The sequence below is a fragment of the Trachypithecus francoisi genome, unplaced genomic scaffold (genome assembly GCF_009764315.1).
Source record: "Trachypithecus francoisi isolate TF-2019V2 unplaced genomic scaffold, Tfra_2.0 Lachesis_group0, whole genome shotgun sequence".
In the NCBI taxonomy this organism is placed as follows: Eukaryota; Metazoa; Chordata; class Mammalia; order Primates; family Cercopithecidae; genus Trachypithecus; species Trachypithecus francoisi.
In genome coordinates this window covers 116,722,002-116,748,666 of record NW_022681453.1, presented here as the reverse complement: position 1 = coordinate 116,748,666, position 26,665 = coordinate 116,722,002, and the positions used below count along the sequence as shown (strand labels likewise).

Sequence of the window (26,665 nt, the reverse complement as noted above, 5' to 3'; positions counted from 1 at the left end):
TCAAGACTATTAGTTTTGGAAAATTTCTGCAAAACTTTCTTGAGTTTTAAAATTATATTTGCAGTTAAAAATTTTATTTATAATTGTGAAATACCAAATCTGAAGTTGTATTTTAATACTCTTTAAGCTATAGAAGTCAGTTTAACAGTTGATTTTTCCTTAGTACTAAACATTTTTATACCATAGTGTAAAAAATGAGGAATTTGGAATATCTCACTTCTATTTACTATGTTAAATGCTCCATTCCTTCTCTCCACCTGGCACACCCACACAAAAACAGATTTTTGGAAAGATGTTATAGGGTAGAGTGTGTTAAGAGATGAGCTGGGCATGGTGGCTCACACCTGTAATCCCAGCACTTCGGGAGGCCAAGGCAGGCAGATCACTTGAGGTCAGGAGTGTGAGACTAGCCTGGCCAACATGGTGAAATCACGTCTCTACTAAAAATACAAAAATTAGCTAGGTGTGGTGGTGGGTATCTGTAAATAGCCTGGCTAACTCGTAAGGCTGAGGCAGGAGAATTGCTTGCCCCTGAGAGGTGGAGGTTGCAGTGAGCCAAGATCACACCACTACACTCCTGCGTGGGCGACAGAGCAAGCCTCTGTCTCAAAAAAAAAGAGATGAGTAAGAAATCTGACCCAGAGGCTGGCAGAGTGGCTCACACATGTAATCCCAGCACTTTGGGAGGCGGAGGCGGGTGGATCGCTTGAGGCCAGAAGTTCAAGATGAGCCTGGCCAACATGGCGAAACCCCAAGTCTACTAAAAATACAAAAATTAGCCGGACATGGTGGCACAGGCCTGTAGTCCTAGCTACTCAGGAGGCTGAGGCAGGAGAATTGCTTGAACCCAGGAGGTGGAGGTTGCAGTGAGCTGAGATTGAACCACTGCCCTCTAGCCTGAGTGAGACTCTGTCCCAAAAAAAAAAGGAAAAAAGAAAAAGAAATCTGACCCAGTAAATCCAAAGGGCTATTTTTTTATTCCCCAGATAGCCTTACTGGGGAATACTCTTAGAATTGAGGAAAAAAACAGCCCTTTGGATTTAAAAGCTAAAAATTCAGCTCTACTGTCAGCAATGTGACCCTCACTCTTAGGGATACTATGATAATTGCCATAGTATTTGTTAGATTCCAGTTAAATAATTGATGTGAGGGTATTTTGGCAGGGAAGCCCTGTATAACAATGTGAGATGTGAAATTAGCAAAAATAACTCCTGCAGAATGTAGACTTTTTCAAAAGTTAGAAAGTTTTCGTAACTTGATTAAAGGAAAGGTTCAGATGAAATGAATGTGGGACATCAGAGTGCCCTAATATTCTTCTTCTTAGAAAGGATGGGTTTTCTTTCAAAAGGGAAGCTCTGTCAAGGAAATCTGTGTATGTGATCTTTCCACTAGCAGCTAAGTTAACTTTGTAATATACTTTGGCAGTGTAGCTTTCATGTTTGGAATTTATTTAAACCATGTCAATATTTAAGTCAAAATGATCATAGATATTTTAGCCATATTCTAAAATATATATGTTCACATAAATAATATATATACAACGTAGTGTATGTAAGTATATACACATTTTCTTTTAGAATTCCAGAAAACATAAGGAAAATTAAAAACACAAAGTGTATTATTCTATAGAAATGGATATGCTGCAGGTTTCAGGGTTCATTGTGTCAAATCCTCATTTACTGTGAATATACTTTTCATTTGAGGGAATGCTTTCCAGTTTTTCAGATTATTATCCTTTGGTTATCATCACTATGCAGTCTACTTTATAGATCACTTGTGGCAAATGTTAAATTTTATATTATCTTTCGCTTGCTTCCTGGAAGATTTTAATGTGCCTCTTCTAGATACTTGTTGAGATGTTTTTGGTAAACATGAACAGATTTTAATGTTAGCATAAGAACACGATGAAGAGAACTTAAGTGCTTACCAAAAAATTAGCCATGTAATATGTATTTCAAAATCATACATAAGAGAATACCTCAGACTTGTGAAGTTTCTATTAAGTCTGCAGCACCGAGCTGCAGGGAGTATAAAAATGAATGTTGAGATGAGAGTCTACTAGCGAGTCTCAGTATTTCACAGACATACATTTAGTAATTCTAAATCAAGTTAGATATTTGTCAGTTCAATAGGCCAATAATGACCCAAATGCTATGGGAAAGTTGTTCCAGAAGGGAGGAAGAAACCCTTTTCTAACCAGGGACTTTGAGCATGTTTCTTAGGTAGGGTAAGAGGGATTTTGCTGGGCTTGGAAGAATGGGTTTGGCTTCAAAAGACAGCTTTGAGAAAAGATGGCATTTAGGCAGAAGGTGCTTAAATAAGAGCACCAAATGAAGGAAGTGGAAGGTATATTTGGAGAATAGTGAGCAGAACAGTTTGGGTGAAATATGAGAAGTGTGGGCTGGAGGAATAGAAACTGGGGGCTTGAAGTGGGTTTTGGCCTAGGTTGTGGAGGGCTTTGAGTGGCAATCTGAGAAATCTGGATTATAATATTTCTTTCTTTCTTTTTTTTTTTTTTGAGACAGAGTCTCACTCTGTTGCCCAGGCTTGAGTGCAGTGGTGTGATCTCAGCTCACTGCACCCTTGCCTCCGGGTTTCAAGCAATTCTCCTGCCTCAGCCTCCTGGGTTGCTGGGACTACAGGCACCTGCCACCACACCCGGCTAATTTTTGTATTTTTAGTAGAGACGGCGTTTCACCAAATAGGCCAGACTGGTCTCGACCTTGTGATCTGCCTGCCTCAGCCTCCCAAAGTGCTGGGATTACAGGCGTGAGCCACTGTGCCCATCCAGTATATTTTGTTTTTGCATTAAACTTTAATAATACAGTGGTTATTATCCATTTATGTTTACATTGGTATGAAATATGAGAAAAATCAGAGAAGACACTCCATATGGTTTCAGTTAAAAAATTCTTTGAGTAGCTTAGAATAGAACTGATGAAAACTTTGGCCTGAAGTATAGCTTTTTTTTTTCTTTTTCTTTTTTTGAGACAGAGTCTTGCTCTGTCACCCAGACTTGGGGGGCAATGGTGCAATATCTTGGCTCACTGCAACTTCCACCTCCCAGGCTCAAGCAATTCATGCCTCAGCCTCCCGAGTAGCTGGGATTACAGGCATGCACCACCATGCCTGGCTAATTTGTATATTTTTAGTAGAGACGGGTTCCCTGTGTTGGCGAGGCTGGTCTCAAACTCCTGGCCTGAAGTGATCCACCCACGTCGGCCTCCCAAAATGCTGGGATTACAGGTGCGAGGCCCCACCCCCAGCCTGAGAAAGGACAGCTTGTTTTGGAGACAGAGTCTCGCTCTGTTGCCCAGGCTGGAGTGCGGTGGTGCCACCTGGCTCACTGCAACCTCTGCCTCCTGGGTTCAAGTGATTTTCCTGCTTCAGCCTTCTGAGTAGCTGGGGCTACAGATGTGTGCCACCATGCCTGGCTGATTTTTGTATTTTTAGTAGAGATGGGGTTTCACCATGTTGGCCAGGCTGGTCTTGAACTCTTTACCTCAGGTGATCTGCCCGCCTCGGCTTCCCAAAGTGCTGGAAGAAAGTATAGCTTTTGAGCATCAGTTAATGATGTAGAGACAGAACACACATGAAACTGAATAATATTTTATAAAGCAGTAGTATATCATTTGCTTTGTCACTTTGGAGTCTCTTTTATCTCAGTTTCTCTCCCAGGGCCAGTGCTAGCCTACATATATTTGGTACATGCATTGTAGATAGACAAGAAGTTCAGCAACTTTTGGAGAAGCATTTTTCTGTCTTGCTTCTTGCTGCTTGGAAATGTTATAAATCTCAGCTGAGAGTAATTGGAATAATCTTTGCTACCATCCAGACTGGCAGTATGTTTCAAATAGCCCTGAGTGTAGCAGGAGCCACCACAGAAAGCCATTTCAGGATCATGCACACAGTCTTTTCAGTTCATGAGATGTAGTTTTCAAAGGCAGTGAATGTTCAATAACAACACCACCAAAATTTTACTAAATTAAAAGAGTTTCTTGAAAATGCTTTTCATAATTTTCACAATGGGGCAGATGATTTGATGAATTAATTGTCTTACAAGGTCAATGTCCCCTTAATCTCTATAGCTGGAACTGGTAACTTTTTTAAATGCAGTACGTTGCAGAGTAATTTTCTCATATTCATAGTTCATACATGTATAATACACACACTGTTTATATATATATACATACTGCTTTTATCTAGTTCTTTATGATCCTTCCCTTCTCTCCCTTCTCCTCCTCCTCCTTCCCTCCCCCTTTCATCTTCCCTCTTCCTCCCTTACTTTTCCCCCTCCCTCCCTCTTTTCCTTTCTCTTAATGTCTTTTAAAAAATTGCCACTTAATATTTAAGATGTGATTATTTAGAATAATAACTCTTCTTTCCTTAAGGATTAATCAGTTCTTTGAAGTGCTCGGAGCTTTTCGTATGAAAAGCATAATATAAGTGTGTTGTCAGTATTGTCATAATGGTAATGATGTCCACATCAATTAAAACCATCTGTTTTCATCCTGATTTTCTGTTATGTGGTTCTTAGGTTCAGAATTTAACATTACGCAGCCAGAAGTTGGGTGTATTATCTAGCTCACAGAATGGTCCACCAAAAAGCACTAGTCAAACTCAGTCATTGACAATTTGTCATAACAAAACAACAGTGACCAGTTCTAAAATCAGCCAACGAGATCCTTCTCCAGAAAGTAATAAGAAAGGAGAAAGCCCAAGTCTGGAATCACGAAGCACAGCTGTCACCCGGACATCGAGTATTCACCAGTTAATAGCACCAGGTGGGATAAAACTTTCGTTGAAAATAGTTGTATTATTCATTTTCTTAGCAGACAGAGCAAAACAAAGGATGTTCATTACTTAAACAGGAGTGACACCTTTAAAACATTTTAGAATGTGAATTTTATAAATTTAATCTTAATGTGTAGCTTGAAAAGACAAAAAAGCCCAACAGATAAAATAAATTGTAACAATATAATAGGTTTTTAAAAATCAAATAACATTTGGTTAACATCTTTAAGTGCTGGTCTCTCCTTATATTGATAAAACCTTTTAGCTTTAAAAAAAGATTTGCCTGTATATTTAATATACTTCAGTGGAATAATTTTTAAAGCTTTTAAAAAAGCAGTATACTATTTTGTTTAAAGTTGTTATCAGTGGGAGAAATTTGTCACTTTGAAATAGAACTATGCATAATTATTTTCCTTATGTTGTTGCCTTTTTCTGTCTTTGATTTCATCTCCGAGAGGATCATCTCAGGCAATCAACTGAGTCATTGTCTTTCTTCTCAAGCTTTGAATTCAACCTGTGCATCCTTTATCCAGATAATTTTGCCTCATGGTTCTCATACTGAAAATGTGGGGGCCATCTAGAGTGACCTTGCTGCCTCTCTATTCATCTCAGAATTTCTCAGGATTGAACTTTCTTTACTTTTAATAAGATAAAGAGTTACATGTATTCTTAAACTTAGCACCATTTGCCCCTGTTGTTGATCCTACCTTTTTTTTTTTAACCTTCTTTAGTACTTAATTGTTAGAGCATCTTTTTATCTTCTCATACTAGACCGTTTCCTTTGTTTCTCAACCATAATTAGGTCTCCCTTATTCTTAATGTATCTGCATGTTTTTCTAAATCACTGTAACTGTAGCTTATTTGAGTATGTGTGTGCGTATGTGTATGTGTGTTGCTCTGGGCTAGACACCTTATAAATGTTTCATTAAAAAAAAATCTGGGTGCAGTGACTCATGCCTGTAATCCCAACACTTTGGGAGGCTGAGATGGTGGATCACTTGAAGTTAGGAGTTTGAGACCAGCCTGGCCAACATCGCGAAACCCCATCTTTACTAAAAATATAAAAATTAGCGGGGCATGGTGGTGTGCACCTGTAGTCCCAGCTACTTGGGAGGCTGAGGTATGAGAGTTGCTTGAACCTAGAAGGCAGAGGTTGCAGTGAGCCAAGATTGCACCACTGCACTCCAGCCTAGGTGACAGAGCAAGACTGTCTCAAAAAAAAAAAATACTTCCTTTGTTCGAGCAACCTCATCGGGGAAGCATCTTTTTTCTGTCCTTTTATAACGCTGCTTTACTTTTTAAAGACTTGTTTTACACTTAGGTGTAAGTGTAAAATATTCCACTTAAACTGGGTTTACTATTTCACTTCTCATGTTTCCTGTGTTAATATTGCCAGCATTATCTACATCACTGAATCTCAAAACTGTGGAATTGTCTGATTACCCTAGTTAGAAATTTCTCCTCACTCTGAACTTGTATGGTCCCTTCTGGTTCTTTTTCTTTTATAGTTATTTGTATACTGAGCTTAGCTTCTCTGCTAGATAGTAAGCTCCTTGAGGGTAGGATAATAATATTAAGCATTTATGTATGTGTGAGGCACTGTGTTAGTACTTTACATTAACTCTTTAATCCCTTTTTAGATTCACCTTTTCATCTTTGTACCTTGACAGCACTAAGTTGTACCTTGTATGTACTTACCTATATTAGGTGGGAGGTACATATTTGTTGGATTAATAGTTCATTTTTTTTTTCCCACTTGTATTTCGGGAATTATTTCAGTCTTTCTTATTGGTACTAATTAGGTATCACTATGCTTAGAATTGTTAAATGTGAATCTTATGTAAGTAGGCTTTGATATAATGTATAAAGTAATAAATATATTCATAGTATAATTAGACACTTTTTTTTTTTAAACCTCTGTGTGCTAGGCGCTGCTCTCTGTATGGCATAAAAGCTGGGTTTTTACACTGCTGTACAGAGTATTCTCAGCCTCAAACCAGCATCCGGCCAGTTTTGACAGTCAGTGTGGAGCAGTGGTGACCCATGGTGCTTAGAATGACTACTCAGGGACAATTTCTAGTGATTCCTGAAGTTTTGATATTTGAAGGGTAGGTTAATTTCTTTCCAAAGAGAATGTTACTTTCAGAGAAAGCTGGGAACTATTTCAGGGTTAGTTCAAGCAAGGAGATCTAGTTTTGGATTTTTCAGTCTCCCTTAACTCTCAATACCTAGTTCTGAATTGCAGCTTATTCCCTCTTTCATTAATAGTGTGATAATATGCTTGTAGTTCACGTTCCACTGGTGGTCAACATCTTGTGTAAGTATGGAGGAAACCAGTAAGCCAAAACCACCAGAGTCTCAGGTCAGTTTTAATTCCAAATTCAGATCTTACGTGTATTACCCAAACTCCAATTTTCCATGATGTTGTTGATTGGAAACAAAACCACTCAGAAAATCCTAAACTACTTAAAAGTTTCTTAAGCGTTACACTACAGTTATTCAAAGCCATTCATATCTTCTATTAAGGCTATAGCTATATTTTTCACCTTTTTAGTTTTTCTGCTTTTATTGGTAAGAAGTTAATCTCGGCCTGGTGCGGTGGCTCACGCCTATAATCCCAGCACTTTGGGAGGCTGAGGCGGGCAGATCACAAGGTCAAAAGATCAAGACCATCCTGGCCAACATGGTAAAACCGTGTCTCTACTAAAAATACAAATATTAGCCAAGCATGGTGGTGCGCGCTTGTAATTCCAGCTACTTGGGAGACTGAGGCAGGAGAATCACTTGAACCTAGGAAGCGGAGGTTGCAGTGAGCCGAGATCGCACCACTGCATTCCAGCCTGGCAACAGAGCGAGACTCAAGTCTTAAAAAAAAAAAAAAAAAAAAAGGCTAATCTGAAGCTAAGATATTTTGAGAGATTCTGAACTGATTATTTGTCCTCAATAAGAAAAATGTTCCTTCAAGTCATTTTAAATGTAAAAAAATCTACTTGTATTCTAATGTAGTGTAGTCTAATAATTGTCGTAGTGTACATGGATATTGTTTTCTTATATGTATTTTTAGGGTGCTAAAGTAACTTGGTTTTCTTTATCATTTCTTTTTGAAGGTGGAGTTTCCACTTGATATTTAGTAAATTCTATTTTTAATATATAAAATTAGGTCAAACTTTAAATGTCTGGAAATGTGAACCGTATTAGAGCTGAAGTTTTTTTTATCACAGTTTTTAGGATTTTATGAAACTAGTTTAATTGGAAAAAATATATACTGTTTTTTGTAGACATTAATTCATTGTGTAGTGAGAAGGTCCTATATTAATCTGCTCCAGCTGCTGTGGCTTAAAGAGCAGAAATTAATTTTCTCACAGTCCTGGAGGCTGGAAAGCCCAAGATCAAGGTCTGGCAATGTTCAGTTTCTGGTGAGGGCTCACTTCCTGGCTTGCAGATGTCCTCACCTGGCCTTTTCTTGAGTGTGTGGTGGGTGGAGGGAGCAGAAGCTCTCTGATGTCTTTTCTTAAAAGGGCACAAACCATGTCATGTCAGGGCCCCACCCTATGACCTCATTTAACCTTCGTTATTTCTTAGAGGCCCCATCTACAAATACACATTGGGAGTTAGGGCTTCAGCGTATGAATTTTGTCCCACACTCAGTCCATAACAGGTCCCTAGACTCAGTTAGGATCATAGGTTCTTTTAGACCTAACACTGTCCTTAATAGCCAGATGATTTCAGGCAAGTCACTTAACTACTCACAGTTTCTTCATCTGTAATATGTTGGATTGGTATAGTACCCTGTCACTTTCATGAGATTGCTGTACTGAATGAAATAGTATGTGTTACTTTTTTTTTTTTTTTTTTTGGGATGGAGTCTCGCACTGTCTCCCAGGCTGGAGCGCAGTGGCGCAATCTCGGCTCACTGCAAGCTCGGCCTCCTGGGTTCATGCCATTGTCCTACCTCTCAGCCTCCCAAGTAGCTGGGACTACAGGCACCCGCCACCGTGCCTGGCTAATTTTTTGTATTTTTAGTAGAGACGGGGTTTCACCATGGTGTTGATCTCCTGATCTCGTGATCCGCCCGCCTTGGACTCCCAAAGTGCTGGGATTACAGGCGTGAGCCACTGCTCCCGGCCAATATGTGTTACTTAAATAATAGAATATATATGTGAGAGATGATGTTAGCCATTAATTCTCTGACTATAAAGCCACCCTAACAATAAGAAGATGTTTATTAAAATTAGAGAAATTAACCAACATGATAGGATTTTTTTTTCAGACCACTAGGTCTTTTCTTTGACAGAGGTATTGCTTCACATAGCCACATAATTATTCTGTAATATATGTGCTTATCACTTGGACTTATGGACTAATATAAAATAAACACACTTTGATTTCTGATCCAAGAAAAATGTAATTTAGATGAAAGGATAGATTGCTAATCTACTGGATTGTCACAGCTCTAGGATATAAAAAGATTGCTTACTTACCAGAGCATAGAAAGAATTGTTATTCTTTTTTTTTTTTTTTTTTTTTTTTTGAGACGGCGTCTCCCTCTGTTGCCCAGGCTGGAGTTGCAATGGCGCAATCTTGGCTCACTGCAACTTGTGCCTCCTGAGTTCAAGCAATTCTCCCACCTCAGCCTCCTGAGTAGTAGCTGGTATTAAGGCGTGTGTTACCACGCCTGGCTAATTTTTGTATTTTTAGTAGAGATGGGGTTTCACCAAGTTGGCCAGTCTGGTCCTGAACTCCTGACCTCAGGTGATCCCCCTGCCTCGGCCTCCCAAAGTGCTAGAATTATGGGCATGAGCCATCACGCTCAGCCAGAATTGTTATTCTAGTAGATATAATATCCATAGTACTTCAAGAGTATGGTAAATTTAACTTAAAACTTTACTTACAAAATTGAATTGAAGTGGGCCTTTGCTGTTACACTTGCAAAAAAATCTATTTACTTATCTGTAGGCGGGAAATAATAATACCCACCTATACCACAGGCATTTTGTAAGTATGAATGAGAGACATGTGAAAGCACTTTGAGCCCCTTGAATGAAGGGCACTCTATAGAAATCCAAGATTTAGTTAATTCACCCTTTTTGAATACTGTATAGCATAGTCTATATCAACAGTTTTAAAGGGCTGACAAAAAATTTTCAGTCTTAGTGTGAAGTACTAGCCCTAGATATTATATTATTATATGAAAATTATTTTGTTGACTTGATTTCCTTTTTTTTTATTTAAACAATTAGTGGATATTTATAGAACTTTCTAAACGCCTCTTTTTTGGATGTTAATCAGATGTTAATTTCTTTAAAGGATTCCAAACATTTTAAATAATAACCAAATATAAAAATGTTTTTAAAAAAGTTATGGAAAGTTTTTATAAAGTTGTTGTCACAAATGTGGTTGAACACAAAAATAGATGTAAGGTATAATATAGTCTTTTTCCTAATATTCCAAGGTTAGGAAAAAAAAATTGCCCTGTCTTTAAATCTGTGTTAAATTTGTGTAATTTTTACCTGATATTAACATTAAGCAATTGTTTCAGTTTATCTTCTTGTGAACTCAGTTTCCATTCTTACTTAGGGAGGATTTCACCAGCATCTCCCTTTCTGTAAAGATGTGTCACCAGTTTGCGGAAAAGGCATAATGATGGGGAGCTCCCTACCGTTTGATTGTGCTAATTCTTACATACATTTATTCCTGTTGAGAGTGGCTTCTTTGTGGAGAAAACCTCATACTGTCACATCAGTCGTTGAAGGGCTTTTTTGGTGAGGGAAAAGGGTTAACAAAATCCCTTATTTAGGTAGTGTGGGCTTTTGATTGTCTCATTCTCTACAAGCAAAACTAGTGTTTTCCTAGATTTAGAATGGCCCCTGAGTTTCAGTTCTTAGTTACGGTGATTATTTAACTGTGCTACAGGATTTACACATGTCTTTTGCTTAATCACATTAAATTATTATACAAAACATTTTCTCTTCCTGGATCAAATGATATACCCTCATCTCAGCTCAAAAATGGAAACTCAATTTGGAGAGCTTTATAAGTAATTACCCTATTAGTTGGAAGCAAGTTTAGATATGGATTAGAAAGGATGAGATCTTTATTTTATGAATTTTATTGTAGCCTTTTTATGATTTTGAAGTTATCTTTATATATGTTATACTTGTTCTATGATGATACTCCTCTTTTCCCGCAAAGAAGAAATTCAAGTGTATAAACTTTGCTAAAAGTTAATGCAGATATTCAGGTGACCTATAAAATATAATAAGAACAAACTATGTACAGATTCAGATTATTAAGTTTTAGGCAGTTTTCTTTTAGAACTTATTACAATACAGTATATTTTATGATATTTTAAAGTTTTCCAAGGAAAACCTGTTTGTCATTAAGTATTCAGGCCAGGCGTGGTGGCTTACGCTTGTAATCCCAGCACTTTGGGAGGCTGAGTTGGGCAGATCACTTGAGGTCAGGTTTCAAGACCATCCTGGCCAACGTGGTGAAACCCGTCTCTACTAAAAATACAGAAGTTAGCCGGGCGTGGTTGTGGGTGCCTGTAATCCCAGCTACTCAGGAGGCAGAGACAGGAGAATCGCTTGAACCAGGGAGGTGGAGGGTTGCAGTGAACTGAGATTGTGCCACTGCTCCCCAGCCTGGGTGACAAGAGCAAGACTCTGTCTCCAAAAAAAAAAAAAAAAAAAAAAAAATTTTTTTTTTTTCAAATTACTCTTGTCTGGAAAACTTGTAATAGAATTCTGATGATTATGACCTTCTGATATGAACACTTTTTCCTTTAGAGTTGTTTACAAATTTCTGTATTTTTGAAATCAGTACTAATTGTCATTTTTTTCTCTCACAGCTTCATATTCTCCAATTCAGCCTCATTCTCTAATAAAACATCAGCAGATTCCTCTTCATTCACCACCTTCCAAAGTTTCCCATCATCAGCTGATATTACAACAGCAGCAACAGCAAATTCAGCCAATCACACTTCAGAATTCAACTCAAGACCCACCCCCATCCCAGCACTGTATACCACTCCAGAACCATGGGCTTCCTCCAGCTCCCAGTAATGCCCAGTCACAGCATTGTTCACCGATTCAGAGTCATCCGCCTCCTTTAACAGTGTCTCCCAATCAGTCACAGTCAGCACAGCAGTCTGTAGTGGTGTCTCCTCCACCACCTCATTCACCAAGTCAGTCTCCTACTATAATTATTCATCCACAAGCACTTATTCAGCCACACCCTCTTGTGTCATCAGCTCTCCAGCCAGGGCCAAATTTGCAGCAGTCCACTGCTAATCAGGTACAACCTACAGCACAGTTGAATCTTCCATCCCATCTTCCACTTCCAGCTTCCCCTGTTGTACACATTGGCCCAGTTCAGCAGTCTGCCTTGGTATCCCCAGGCCAGCAGATTGTCTCTCCATCACACCAGCAATATTCATCCCTTCAGTCCTCTCCAATTCCAATTGCGAGTCCTCCACAGATGTCGACATCTCCTCCAGCTCAGATTCCACCACTGCCCTTGCAGTCTATGCAGTCTTTACAAGTGCAGCCTGAAATTCTGTCCCAGGGCCAGGTTTTGGTGCAGAATGCTTTGGTGTCAGAAGAGGAGCTTCCAGCTGCAGAAGCTTTGGTCCAGTTGCCATTTCAGACTCTTCCTCCTCCACAGACAGTTGCGGTAAACCTACAAGTGCAACCACCAGCACCTGTTGATCCTCCAGTGGTAAGCCCTTGGAAGCTCTTTGACTTTCTTGCTGAACTGAAAGTAAAAACGATTTTTTCCCACACTATGTTTTATTGCAAGATCTAAATGCCTCTGAACTAAAAAAGCTTGAAATTTCCATGTGTCAGTATTCTGACAAACATGCTGTATGGGCAAAGAAAATGCCATTGTTTGTTTAGTATGGTTGCATGCTTTATAATTTGTGATGGTAATTAAAGTCCCTCGTTAATTTTATTACTATTTAAACAAATCCATCTGCTATCTTTACAGAGTTGATTTTTTTTCCCCAAGGGAATGCATTTGAACCAGTGTCATCTGCACAAAGTTTTTTCTCTTAAGGTGATTATCCTTCATAGATCCCTTCTGTTGGCTTGTATGTTCTCAAAACGTGTGGTTTATCTAGCCTAACCCTTTTAGTTTTATGCATCCTGAAGTCCTGGGCCTTTAGGGGATTTTGTTTCAAGTTGGAGGTATGCTTATATGATGTAGTTTTTTGGTAAAATTATCCTTTGTAGTTGAAATTTTATTAAAAAATTTATTCTAGGAAAGAGTCCAGCTTTGCCAAAAATTTAACTGTAGACCATCTTATAGAATTATTAAACTTAATGTTTTTTTATTTCTACTGAGAGAAAATATGTGCTTAAAATATTTATCACTTAAAAAGCTCAAAAAACTTAGTGGATAAATTTAATACTGAGGATGAAAAAAATCCATTTAGAGGAGTAAAAGTTTTGAATAATTGAGATTGTAGAGGAATTTTTAAGAATAACCTCTAAAAACAATTACTTGTTGCCTAGAAAGGAAAATTATCTTGAAAAATACTTTTCTTTAAACATTCTCTAAAAGACATTTTAAGATTTATAAAACTGAAGTCAGCTCTCTAATTGTTTAGTCAGAAGGGTCAGATTCATAATTTGTAACTGAGGAGAAGAATCTTCCTAAAGGGAGGTTTTGTATTACACCTCATCCAAGAGATTTTATCACCTAAAAGCTAATAAAAACTAGCTCAGAAAGGAGTTTCAAAGTATTTTTTATTATTAATACTTGTTTTTTCTTTTCATACTTGGATTATCCTCAGTGTTCTTTAATGGAAAGCATTTTGGTTCTCATGAAACAAATGTATAGATTTTTGTATTCTTGTCATTCTGACTGATCTTAATAGGCACAAAGAGATTGAATTCTTCTTTCTGTGAATTTTTATTAAAATTAGAACTTGACTGGGTGTGGTGGCTCACACCTGTAATCCCAGCACTTTGGGAGGCTAAGGTGGGCTGATCACCTGAGCTCAGGAATTCGAGACCAGCCTGGTAAACAAGACAAAACCCTGTCTACACAAAAAAATACAAAAATTACCCAGGAGTGGTGGCCACGCCTGTATTCCCAGCTACTCGGGGTGCTGAGGCAGGAGAATCACTTGAACCTGGGAGGTGGAGGTTGCAGTGGGCTGAGATTGTGGCCTGGGTAACTGAGCAAAACTTTGTCTCAAAAAAAGGGAAAGAAAAATTTTTTAAAAGTTTGTCATTCAGTTATCATGTCTATATTTTCTTTCAGTAGATTTTTGGAGTTTACTATGGATATTGTAACAAAAACAGGAGTTTAGGAAGTATACAGCACCTTCAAAAAATTTTTAATTTAAATTACTTTCTCACTACCTAGTTCAGTGATTTGGTTTTTAACCAGTAAAAAGTAAGGCAGTTTCCAGGCAGGGCATAATAGAAAAGAAAAAAATACAATTAAAAAAAAAAAAAAAAAAAAACAAGTAAAAAATAAAACTTCTTTATAGTCCTTGTATTTTTTTAATTGTTTATGTTAGGGGAAGCTATGGAGGAGCAAATTTGGGATAGAAATATAAGGCTGGGTGTGGTGCCTCACACCTGTAATCCCAGCACTTTGGGAGGCCAAGGCAGGTGGATCACCTGAGGTCAGGAGTTCAAGACCAGCCTGGCCAACAAAGAGAAACCCCATCTCTACTAAAAATACAAAAATTAGCTGGGCATGGTGGCGAATGGCTGTAATCCCAGCTGCTTGGGAGACTGAGGCACAAGAATGGCTGAACCTGTGAGGCAGAGGTTGCAGTGAGCCGAGATCGCACCACTGCACTCGAGCTTGGGTGACAGAGTGAGACTCTGTCTCAGAAAAAAGAGAAAGAAAGAAAGAAAGAAAGAAAATATATATATATTTGGAACATAATACTTTAAAAACTAAAGCCAAAAATATTTTCTTGCCTCCTGCACTTCTACCTTAAAACATTTTTGGAAGTTTAAAAATGATATTAATAACTTTCTCTGCTATCACTGATATGGTTATTATGCTTGCTATTAATATTTCCATGTTACCTTTCTAAATATTTTTTAATCTTTTATCTTTCTTTGGGTAACATAACTCTTTAATAATTTATTAAACTTTTATTTTTTTATTACCTTTGACCAAATGTGTTATTTTTTCCATTAAAACACATTTCTTCACAGTTTATATTTTTCTGGTTGTTTCAAATACTTAAAGGTAGAAACGTGTATTTTTTAAGAGATGTGGACATTTGAAAGATCAGGGTGAATTTTCAAAGTAAAATCAGTATGTTTTTAAAGATACTTAAGAATTAAAGTTTTTTATTGACATTTGGGTATAAATATGTTGAGGGTAGATAATTTAGAACTAATAAACAAATATTCCTCAGTTTATTTAGGAAAGGGAAACAGATGGGAATATTGGACTTTATTGAGGTAAGTTTGGCAGTCTTTGTTATTTTTAGAATAGTTATAGTTATGAGCTAAACAGTAATTGTGATGTGCAGTTTCCTAATGATCTTGTGAGTGAGCAAAACCTCTACTTTACTTTTTTCAACATTTTAGTTGTTACATTTAGATTTGTTAATGCTGATTGTGCCAGATGTCTGTGACAGATTTGTTTTTGCCTACTTCTTTTATTCATGCACTTATTTTGTCTTTATATGAGAGTTCTGGAAGTATGTATAGTTAGCTTTAAGTGGAAAGTATTTTACAGTATTTGGTGGATTATTTCACAATATGCTATTTGTGTTATGGCTCTTTTCATCCTTTAAACTCTTCTGTTGTTTTTAAAAATCAGAATTCTATGTATGATCAAGCTTTGATTTCTTAAAAGATACTCTAGCAGATGTTTGAATAACATGTAACTGTATTAGGATTAAAGAGAGTTTCCGCATTTTAAGCAAAGATCATGTTCTTGGAAAGAAAAGTACTATCTATTATACTGAAGGAATGCTACATAGATAAAATTGAGCTGGTTGATAAAACCATATTTGTTTAATTATCTCTGAATTAACATTTCTAACACTAAGGCAAATTAAAGTTTTCACCGTGACAGCACTTACCCTTGGGGACTAGATTTTTTTTCTTAATGCCCAGATGCTTTTTAGAATGATTTTACCTATATTTGGCATTGTCATCATTTAAAAAAACGTTATCATCATGAACAGATGTAGTAGGTATAATTGTTGCTCCGAACAATAACAAATGACTGCTTTCACTTTTGAGATTCAGGCATGAGGCACAGAATCTAATCAGTCTTAGTTTCCAGGTGCAGGGTTGTGAGCAAATAACTTTAAAAAATGTTGCCTACTTTGTAGCTGATTCAGATCACAGTTCTGAATTTTATATTTGGTATAATATTATATTTGATATAAAATTATCCAGTAACAGTAGAATTTTAAACTTGTACAAAAGACAAAAGAAGATGTTTTATTCTTAGTGGAGCCTTGGAAAGATTATTTATTTTATTTTATTTTAGTTTTGACTGTCACCTATTGTTACCTTTATAACTTACTGTTATATACCTATAGATGAAGCTTGATTGTCCCTTTTACAACACATGGGTTTTTTGGTTTCAGAAATCCTGATCACTTTTATATATAATTTTATATACCTTAAAACATCAAACTTTTAAAATTGTTTGATTAAAAATGCACACAATATTAGATGTCACTGAAAGGTTTCTTGTGAATGTTGAAAGTTTTTTTGTTTGTTTGTTAACATTTATGGGGCTAGGTGTGCGGTGGCTCATGCCTGTAATCCCAGCACTTTGAGAGGCCAAGGCAGGAGGATCACTTGAGCCCAGGAGTTTGAGACCAGCCTGGGCAACATGGTGAGACCTCATCTCTACAAAAAAATTTAAAAATTAGCTGGGTGTGTTAGTGAACATCTGTGGTCCCAGCTACTCAGGAGGCTGAGCCTGGAGGTCAAGGCTGAGTGAGCCATGATGGAGCCACTGCACTCCAGCCTGGGCAGCAGAGTGAGACCCTTTCTCAAAAAACATTTTTTTAATGGGAAGAATAGTCAGTTTGGTTAAATAAGATTTTAAAAACTCATAATTTTTGTAAACTTAAGTAATAAACTTTATAGGTAAAAGAAGGGAAATTAACTCTTATGGCTTTGTTTTTATTAATCTCTCATTTTTCATAAATAATGGTTAAGTAAATAATAAATAATAAATTAAAATACCCATGTCAATCTCTAGAAGTATTCTTTGAAATGGAAACATTAATAATAAGGTATTGGCCTGGCGCGGTGGCTCACGCCTGTAATCCCAGCACTTTGGGAGGCCAAGCTGGGCGGATCACGAGGTCAAGAGATCAAGACCATCATGGCCAGCGTGGTGAAACCCCGTCTCTACTAAAAAGTACAAAAAATTAGCTGGGCGTGGTGGCGTGTGGCTGAGGCAGGAGAATCGCCTGAACCCGTGAGGCAGAGATTGCAGTAAGCTGAGTTCGCACCACTGCGCTCCAGCCTGACTCTGTCAAAAAAAAAAAGTATTTCTACTTACATAGCTCCTTCTCAGGTTGCTTTCACTTCCATTTTCCTTTTTCTTTTTTTTGAAATGGAGTCTCACTCTGTCACCCAGGCTGTAGTGCAGTGGCTTGATCTTAGCTCACTGCAACCTCTGTCTCCCAGGTTCAAGTGATTCTCTTGATTCAGCCTCCCAAGTAGCTGGAACTACAGGCACCTGCCACCATGTCTGGCTACTTTTTGTATTTTTTTTTAGTAGAGGCAGGGTTTCACCATGTTGACCAGGCTGGTGTGGAACTCCTGACCTCCAGTGATCCACCCACCTCAGCCTCCCACAGTGCTGGATTGCAGGCGTGAGCCACTGCACCTGGCCCCATTTTCCTTCTTAAGTATAATCTTTACAATTGGATAACAAGGTGGTTAAGTTATAGACTTAAAAACTTTCTCCCATAAGTATGGAATGTTATAAAAAGAGTAAAAAAGTAAGGTGTCAAAGAGCTTAGGCTGTGTGTGTGTATGTGTGTGTATGTGTGTATATTTCAAGGAAAGATATTTTCTGTTTGCATATTACTATATAGTCATTAGATTGTTGAGTAGAACAGAAAAGGAGAGATATAATTGCATATCATTTTTGTAGATTCTCAGATGTTACTTTTTATAATTTAATCTTTAAATTACATAATAATAAGGAAGAGCCTGGGATAGAATCCTACATGTCCTAATAATAATGTGTCATTGTGGGGATTTACTTAGTGTGCCTGTGAAAAATGTTAGTATCTGTTTTGATTCGTGACAATTAGAAGCTAACAAAAACAATTGAATTCCCAAAATCGTTATTTTATTTGTATTTTTTAATTATCAAAATTAAAAATATGTTCAGACTTGAGTATCATCTTTTTTGAAACCTTAGTGATTTTTGGTGTAGATACTGATTCACAGCTTGCTTTCAGTCAAATATTATCAAGAAATATGAAAAACTTCATTTGAGCAATTTTAAAGTTTTCCTTTCAGCCTGTCAGAGTAGTCATTTTTGCCTTGTTTTTAAATTTAATACACATAGAATTTAGTTTTCTGAAATTAAGAACACTTGATTAAATTTAGTTTTGGAAACATTTTAAGGCAGTGTGGTTTGTCATTGCAGGTTTATCAGGTGGAAGATGTGTGTGAAGAAGAAATGCCAGAAGAGTCAGATGAATGTGTCCGGATGGATAGAACCCCACCACCACCCACTTTGTCTCCAGCAGCTATAACTGTGGGGAGAGGAGAAGATTTGACTTCTGAACATCCTTTGTTAGGTGAGAAAATACCAACATTTGTGGGAATTTTTCTATTTGATAAATGTTAATAATAGGAAAAGTTGATTTTTTTCCCTCTCCTCCTTTCCCCTCTTTTTGTAGCTGGAACTATAGGTACACACCATTACACCTGGCTAATTTTTTATTTTTTGTAGAGACGAGGTCTTACTATGTTGCTTAGGCTGGTCTTGAACTACTGGCCTTTAGCGATTCTCCTGCCTTGGCCTCGCAAAGTGTCGGGATTACAGGTGCGAGCCATTGCACCCAGCCTGTTTCTTCACTAGAGATGATATTAAACGAACTTGTTATGGTAGTTAATTGTAACAAAATACAGATTTGAGTTTAACATTTTTTTTTTTTGAGACAGGGTCTCACTCTGTCATCCAGGCTCAATCATAGCTCATTGCAACCCATATCTCCTGGGCTCAAGTGATTCTTCTGCCCCAGCTTCCAAATGGCTGGGTCTACAGGAACCTTCCAGCACACTTGGATAATTTTTTATTTTTGTAGAGATAGGATCTCATCCCATTGCCCAGGCTTGTCTCAAACTCCTGGGTACAAGTGATCCTCTTGCCTTGGCTTCCCAAAGTGCTGGGATTACAGGTGTGAGCTACCATGCCCAGCCTGGAAAATTCTTTAATAGCAGGGAAGCTCAATAACTTATAAATTGTTCAGTACCATCCAAATGAAAACCTATCATTTCAGGCTTCTATATTTTCAGTGGTTTGTGCAGACATGTTTCATATCTCATTCACATTCATGTATCAGGCTATTTCTAGTTTAAAAATCAGAATAAATGAAAATTCTTTCAAAAGATTTAAATTATACTTTCCAAAAATCATGAAGTATTCTAAGCCATATGTGATATTCCTCACAATTGTTTGTGATTCAGACTGAGTAAGTGCTTTCAAAAGTGTTCTTTAGTATTTATAGTACTTAAGTTAAACCTCACTAAATTCTTATAAGAATTTGTAAGACATGGATTAAAAAAATTCTTACCTGGGCTTGTTGGTGCATGCCTGGAGTCCCAGCTTCGTTGGAGGCTGAGATAGGAGCATCACTTGAGCCCTGGAGTTCGAGTTCAGCCTGTACAACAGAGCTACAAAAAAGAAGTTGTCTCTTAAAAAAAAGTTCTTTTTTTTTTTTTTTTGAGACGGAGTCTCGCTCTACCGCCCAGGCTGGAGTGCAGTGGCCGGATCTCAGCTCACTGCAAGCTCCGCCTCCCGGGTTTACGCCATTCTCCTGCCTCAGCCTCCCGAGTAGCTGGGACTACAGGCGCCCGCCACCTCGCCCGGCTAGTTTTTTGTATTTTTTAGTAGAGACGGGGTTTCACGGTGTTAGCCAGGATGGTCTCGATCTCCTGACCTCGTGATCCACCCGTCTCGGCCTCCCAAAGTGCTGGGATTACAGGCTTGAGCCACCGTGCCCGGCAAAAAAAAGTTCTTGTGCTTAACCATTCAAAGTCTTATTCACTATTTCAGTGGTGTTTATGAGTTCAGACAAATCTCCTGTATGTACCTCCTCACAAAGCTACTGTGTATCCTAGGTATTTTACTAAACATAAATGTTTCATGTTATTTTTTAATATTTATGAATGTTAGGATTAGAGGTTGGCACACTGCTCACTGTTCAGATCTTTTCTGCTGCCTATTTTCTTTCTCTTTTTTTTAAGAGACAGGGTCTCACTATGTTGCCCAGGCTGGCCTCTTAACTCCTGAGCTCCTGTAATCCTGCCTCAGCCTCCTGAATAGCTGGTAGTACAGGTGCTCTCCACCATGCATGGCTTGCTGCTTATTTTTGTATGGTCCAAGCTAATGATGGCTTTTACATTTCTGAATGGTTGAAAATAATCAAAAGAAGAGTAATCGTTCATGTCATGAAAATATATGTAAAATTCAAATTTCATTGTCCATAAATAAAGTTCTGTGAAACATAGCCACACACTCATTTGTTCAGATGTTATGGCTGCTTTTTACTAACCACAAAGTTAAGTAGTTGTAGAAACCATACGACCATTTATGGAAAGTTTGCTGACGCCTGATCTGAATAATACTAATCTTGGTTCTGGCTTTGTTGTACGTATTCTGTTCTGTTGAATACGTACATTGCCCTCATGATCATTTTCAGTTAAGACGGACTACTACAACAGGCATGGAAACAAACTGTTATGGGACACTGTCCCTGTCTGCTGTCCAGGCAACCCTTGCCCTCTGTTTTCTTTAGCGTGCCATATCCCCTTCCCTTCTTTTCTCTCGAGCTTCTATTCCCTCACTGCTATCGCAAATCTCTAGAGACCCTGAAAGGGGAAATTTAATTTTCTTTTAACTTTTCCCCCTCCTGAAAAGTAGAAAACATTTAGTCAATAAACTTACATAAAATATTTAAGGTGAATTTTATATTACTGCCTTTTTTTTCTTTTTTTTTCTTTGAGACAGAGTCTGGCTCTGTCGCCTAGGCTGGAATGCAGTGGCACGATCTCGGCTCACTGCAGCTTCTGCCTGCTGGGTTCAAGTGATTCTTCTGCCTCAGCATTCCTAGTAGCTGGGATTACAGGCATCTGGCTAATTTTTGTATTTTAGTAGACACAAGGTTTCACCATGTTGGCCAGGTGGGTCTCAAACTCTTGACCTCAGGCAATCCACCCACTTTGGCCTCTCAAAGTGCTGGGATTACAAACATGAGCCACTGCACCTGGCCTATTATTGCGTATTTATTCAAAGTAATACCTCAAAAGACTTAAGAAAGTTTATGGTATCAAATCTTTGTGGTTTACACTGAAATGGATTTATGTTGCTGCGGATTTCCTGGAGTTTTGATTTAAAGGCAGAGATATAAGTTTTATTGCTAATCTGTCATGAGATTAGAGTTAAAAAAAAATGTCAGTTTTATTGAATAGTAAACTTACATTTTAGTTGTGATTTAATTACAAAATAAGCATTACTAATAGTACTTGAAGGAAGTTTAAACATTTCTGAAATATTGGAACACGAGTATCTTTCCATGTTTTCCTCAGGAATGTAGTCTGAGATCCTGACAAGCACATCTCTCTGGCTAAATTGTCAAAGTACAATGTAGACTTGAATCTTCCTATAATTTACCTCATACTTATTACTCTTCTGTAATATTTGAGGGGGAACTAAAGCACAGGTTGATTTTTTTTTACAGTAACTCTCATCAAATCTTGAAATAAACTAACTTGCAGAAATAGACTTGTTTCCATCTGGGATTCAGTTGTTATAAATCTTTAAAATGCTTTGAAAGTAAAAAGCATCTATACAAAAAGAAAAATCTCACATCTCTTGTTCCATAAGTGATACTGAGAATAGACAGATTTGTGGCAAAATCTTATCAGTTAGAGCTTGGGTTTTCTCTCATACTTCTCTTAAATCTAGAGGGTGTAATAATTGTGTTTCTTTTCTATTATAATACATGAATGTTTCTCATGTTTTCGGTTTTTACAACTTATGTAAATAGCTATTACCATCTTCAAAAAGTAATTTACAGCTCTATTTTGAACAAAATTTAGGACTATAAGTTTGGCACATTTATGCATATGATCTGGATATTAATTAGAACATACAGCAAACTTTATTTCTTGAACATACCAAATTATACTTAATGCAACTTTATATTTTAAAAGTAAAGTATCTCTTATCTCTAAATCTGTAAGGGACATTAAAATTTTAATTTAGGCTTCAGTTCTTCATAGATTTGTTTTTTCCATTGTATAGAAAAGTACTTTTCAGTCCTACTTCAGAATTTTTAATCTTTCATCCTTTGTCCCCTCCTAGAAGTACATGTGAAGATTTGGTATGTGAGATAGGATTTTTGTGAAGTTCTTCAGTTTGATAACAGATTTGTACAATTGTGTATTTGTTCCTAGAAATTAGCAAATTAACATTTTCTGCTGATTTTCTTTTCTTTTTTTTTTTTTTCTTTTTCTTTTTATAGATTGTGTGACTTTGTGTGACTTTAAACAGGTTTTCCAGTACAGTTTGTTTTGGTGGATTATTTGGTGAAACTAGATTGATTTATGGATATAACTGCTGTGAAGGCTGGGCATGGTGGCTTATACCTGTAATCTCAGCACTTTGAGAGGCTGAGGCAGGAGGATCACTTGAGTCTAGGAGTTACAGACCAGCTGGGCAACAAAGTGAGACACCATCTCTACAAAAAACATTAAAAAAGAAATTATCCAGGCAGCAAAGCTCAGTGAGTGGCTCACACCTGTAATCCCAGCACTTTGGGAGGCCAAGGCAGGCAGATCACAAGGTCTGGAAGATAGAGACCATCCTGGCTAACACAGTGAAACCCCGTCTCTACTGAAAATACAAAAAATTAGCCAGGCATGGTGGCGGGTGCCTGTAGTCTCAGCTACTTGGGAGGCTGAGGCAGGAGAATGGTGTGAACCCGGGAGGTGGAGCTTGCAGTGAGCCAAGATCGTGCCACTGCACACCAGATAGAGCGAGACTCCGTCTCAAAAAAAAAAAAAAAAAAAAAATTATCCAGGCATGGTGGCACATACCTGTGGTCTCAGCTACTCAAGAGGTAGGAGAATCACCTGAGCCTGGGAGGTTGAGGCTGCAGTGAGCCTTGATCATGCTATTGGACTCCAGCTTGGGCGACATGTACCCGATCTCCCAAAAAAAAAAAACAAATAAATAAATCTACTTATTCTGTGAATTGCATGACCCCATTTCATTTAAGCATGCTTTCAGAGTACTCCACTGCCCCACCTATACCCTTTGGAATATATAAATAGGAACATAGGAGATTTAATAGCTTAAAATTAAAAAATATCAAAACCAAGCAACCATTTTAGTATAAATTATTTGTAAGTTTATATCTTGAAACATTTTCATGTCTCAGAACAATTTTTTTTTTTTTTTTTGAGACAGAATTTCAACTCTTATTGCCTAGGCTGGAGTGCAGTGGCATAGTCTCGGCTCACTGCAGCCTCCGCCTCTCAAGTAATTGGGATAACAGCTGGGTTCAAGCGATTCTCCTGTCTCGGCTTCCCAAGTAGCTGGAATTGCAGGCATGCACCACCCTGCCCTGCTAATTTTTTTTTTTTGGTAGAAATGGGGTTTCACCATGTTGGCCAGGCTGGTGTCAAACTGCTGACCTCAGGTGATTGACCCACCTCGGCCTCTCAAAGTCCTGGCATTACAGGCGTGAGCCATTGTGCCTGGCCCAATTTGTTAAAGGTTTGAATAACTTTGAGCAAGTTACCCTCTTCTATAAAGTGGAAATAATAGCTTCTACCTCAGAAGATTATTATACAGATTAAATGAGGTCTTAAGGTTCTTAGAACAGTTTTTGAAAGTACCAGATATTAACTATTGTTGTTATTATTTATTCTTGAATTCTCTTTCATTTGCTTGGGCAAAATGCTAAAAAAATTTTTAAATGACTTTTTGATTTTTTTCAGAGCAAGTGGAATTACCTGCTGTGGCATCAGTCAGTGCTTCAGTAATTAAATCTCCGTCAGATCCCTCACATGTTTCTGTTCCACCACCTCCATTGTTACTTCCAGCTGCCACCACAAGGAGTAACAGTACATCTATGCACAGTAGCATTCCCAGTATAGAGAACAAACCTCCCCAGGCTATTGTGAAACCGCAGATCCTAACCCATGTTATTGAAGGCTTTGTGATTCAGGAAGGATTGGAGCCATTTCCTGTAAGTAGCAAGCATATTTTGTGTGTGTTTATAATTTAAATAACATTATTTTTAAAATTATATATTACTATTCTCTAATAAAAAACTTGTAATTTTATTTCAAGAAAGTTGTCCATTTTAATCTAGCATTTATCTTTCTTTCTACTTCCTTTATTTCCAAATGTTTATGTAGAATTTTATGCCAGCTAAGTTTAGATGCATCAACTAAGGGAAAAAAATTTCAGGACATATTTTTATAATTTTTAGAGAAAAGTAGTTGGAAGTTTATCCAGTGAAATAAACTTTTCTATTTTTTTCTTTTTTTTTTTTTAGACAGGATCTTGCTCTGTTGCCTAGGCTAGAGTGCAGTGGTGTGATCATGGCTCACTGTTACCTTGACCCCTGGGTCTCAATTGATTCTTCCACCTCAGCCACCTGAGTAGCTGAGACTACAGGTGTGTTCTACCGTGCCCCACTAATTTTTGTATTTTTTTGTAGAGACAAGGTCTTGCTATGTTTCACATTATATTAGTTTCACATTATGAAACTAATACATGGCTGACATTGCCCAGGCTGGTTTTGAACTCCTGAGGTCCCAAAATGCTGGGATTACAGGTGTGAGCCATGGCGTGGCGCTCGGCCTATTTTTTCTTTTTAAGGGAACTGAAATGACAGCTGAAGTGTACTACTATTTTTATTTTTATTTATTTATTTATGTTTTTGAGACAGAGTCTCGCTCTGACACCCAGGCTGGAGTGCAGTGGCACTATCTCAGTTCACTGCAACCTCCGCCTCCCGGGTTCAGGTGATTCTCATGCCTTAGCTACCTGAGTAGCTGGGACTACAGGCATGCACCACCACGCCTGGCCAGTTTTTGTATTTTTGGTACAGAAAAGGGGCTTTCACCATGTTGATCAGGCTGGTCTCAAACTCCTGGCCTCAAGTGATCTACTGCCTCAGCCTCCCAAAGTGCTGGGATTACAGGCGTGACCCACTGCACCTGGCCATAAAGTGTATTATTTTAAATCATCTGAAGTTACCCAATTGATGGTTTGTAATTAGCCAATATATTTTCTTGTTATTCCTAAATTTTAGCCTTCAATCATATTTTTCAAATGCTTTAAAATGTTCCACTCAAAATGAATGTGGTCTATCACTACAGGTCTTACAGCTTGAGGCTAAGCTGTACATAAGTTGTATGCTAATATCTAGAGATAAACATTTTTCCTTGGAAAATATGTCAAAGACAGGCAGATATAAAAAATATGAAAAATTTTTTGAAGTCTTTTTGAGTCATCTGGATGTTCAGATTCATGGGTGAAAGTCTTGCATTATGGTAGATAGCTACCCAGTCAGTTGTTTTTGTGTTCAGTTTCCTCTGTGTGTGTGTGTGTGTCAAACTTGGATTTCCTATAACAATTCTCATACAGTGGATGGAGGAACAGTCTTTTTTCCCATCTGCTCCATACTGACTGTGTAACTTTTGTCAAGTCATTCAAACTTTCTGATCTTTAGTTTGCTTATTCGTCAGATGGAGATGGTGCTTTGCTCTTACGGTTGTCAAGAGAACTAAATGTGCATAAATTATTCTGTATGGTACTTGGCACTTTATAGCCATAGCCATTATTATCTGTTACCACTAGTGAGAGCCATAATTTTTGTTTTTCACATTATGAAACTAATACATGTTCTAAATGGAAAATTTGGGAAATGTACAGGGCAAATGATCCCCATTAATAGCACAATATGTTTATGTATATATATACCACAGTACACATTAATACCACAGTATGTATATGTACATATATACCACAATACGTATGTGGTATATATATATACAAATACTGTAGTATATATACACATATACGTATTGCGGTATTAGTGTATATGTGTTTTTGTATATAATGTATAGATGTTATATAGACAGTCAAGATGATTATTGTACATACAGTTCTTTGAGGAAATTTTAGTATTTATTTTCTCATATTATTAATAGTATTGGAAACATTTTGAAAGGTTACATAAAATTTCACTTTATGAACATCCATGTAATCTTTCCATTATTGTTGGACATTAGGTTTCCATTTTTTCACTGTTCAAATAGTTCTGAAAGGAATATCTGTATATAAATCATACACATTTTAAATAAGTTTCTTAGTATGAATTTTTAGGAATAAAGTTATTACATAGATATTCATAAGACTTGATATAAATTGCTGAATTATTTTTTGGAAAAATGATTTAAATTTATTCATCCGTGAGAAGTGTATGCCCTTAGTAGCATTGAATATGAGTTTTTCTTTAAGCAATAACTTTAATGAATTTTAATTTCACTTGAGGCATATTAAATATCTAACTGACATGAACAAAATTTTTTAAAAGTTTGTGAGTGATTATACTCTAAGGTTAAATGTAAAAGTTTCTATCCAATAAGCT

The 26,665-nt window shown here is 37.3% G+C and overlaps 2 protein-coding genes across 16 annotated transcripts in view; one reads left to right on the top strand and one right to left on the bottom strand.

Annotated features, from left to right (window-relative positions):
- Positions 1 to 26,665, bottom strand: part of GPR160 (G protein-coupled receptor 160) — a 129,868-nt gene that overhangs the window by 32,836 nt on the left and 70,367 nt on the right. For 2 of the 4 annotated variants that reach the window (XR_004437183.1, XR_004437190.1), the window contains exon 3: positions 19,568 to 19,667. The gene's annotated coding sequence lies outside the window, so the exon portion shown is untranslated. Of the gene's footprint in view, positions 1 to 12,413; positions 12,550 to 19,567; positions 19,668 to 24,014; positions 24,146 to 26,665 lie in introns of those variants that run through there. The other 2 variants (XR_004437189.1, XR_004437191.1) reach the window with 2 other exon arrangements.
- Positions 1 to 26,665, top strand: part of PHC3 (polyhomeotic homolog 3) — a 95,868-nt gene that overhangs the window by 41,764 nt on the left and 27,439 nt on the right. For 8 of the 12 annotated variants that reach the window (XM_033211683.1, XM_033211682.1, XM_033211679.1 and 5 more), the window contains 5 exons: positions 4,538 to 4,784; positions 11,645 to 12,513; positions 12,805 to 12,852; positions 18,415 to 18,568; positions 24,000 to 24,250. In XM_033211683.1, coding sequence (XP_033067574.1) covers positions 4,538 to 4,784; positions 11,645 to 12,513; positions 12,805 to 12,852; positions 18,415 to 18,568; positions 24,000 to 24,250 — 1,569 coding nt within the window. The remainder of the gene's footprint in view (positions 1 to 4,537; positions 4,785 to 11,644; positions 12,514 to 12,804; positions 12,853 to 18,414; positions 18,569 to 23,999; positions 24,251 to 26,665) is intronic. The other 4 variants (XM_033211681.1, XM_033211677.1, XM_033211678.1 and 1 more) reach the window with 1 other exon arrangement.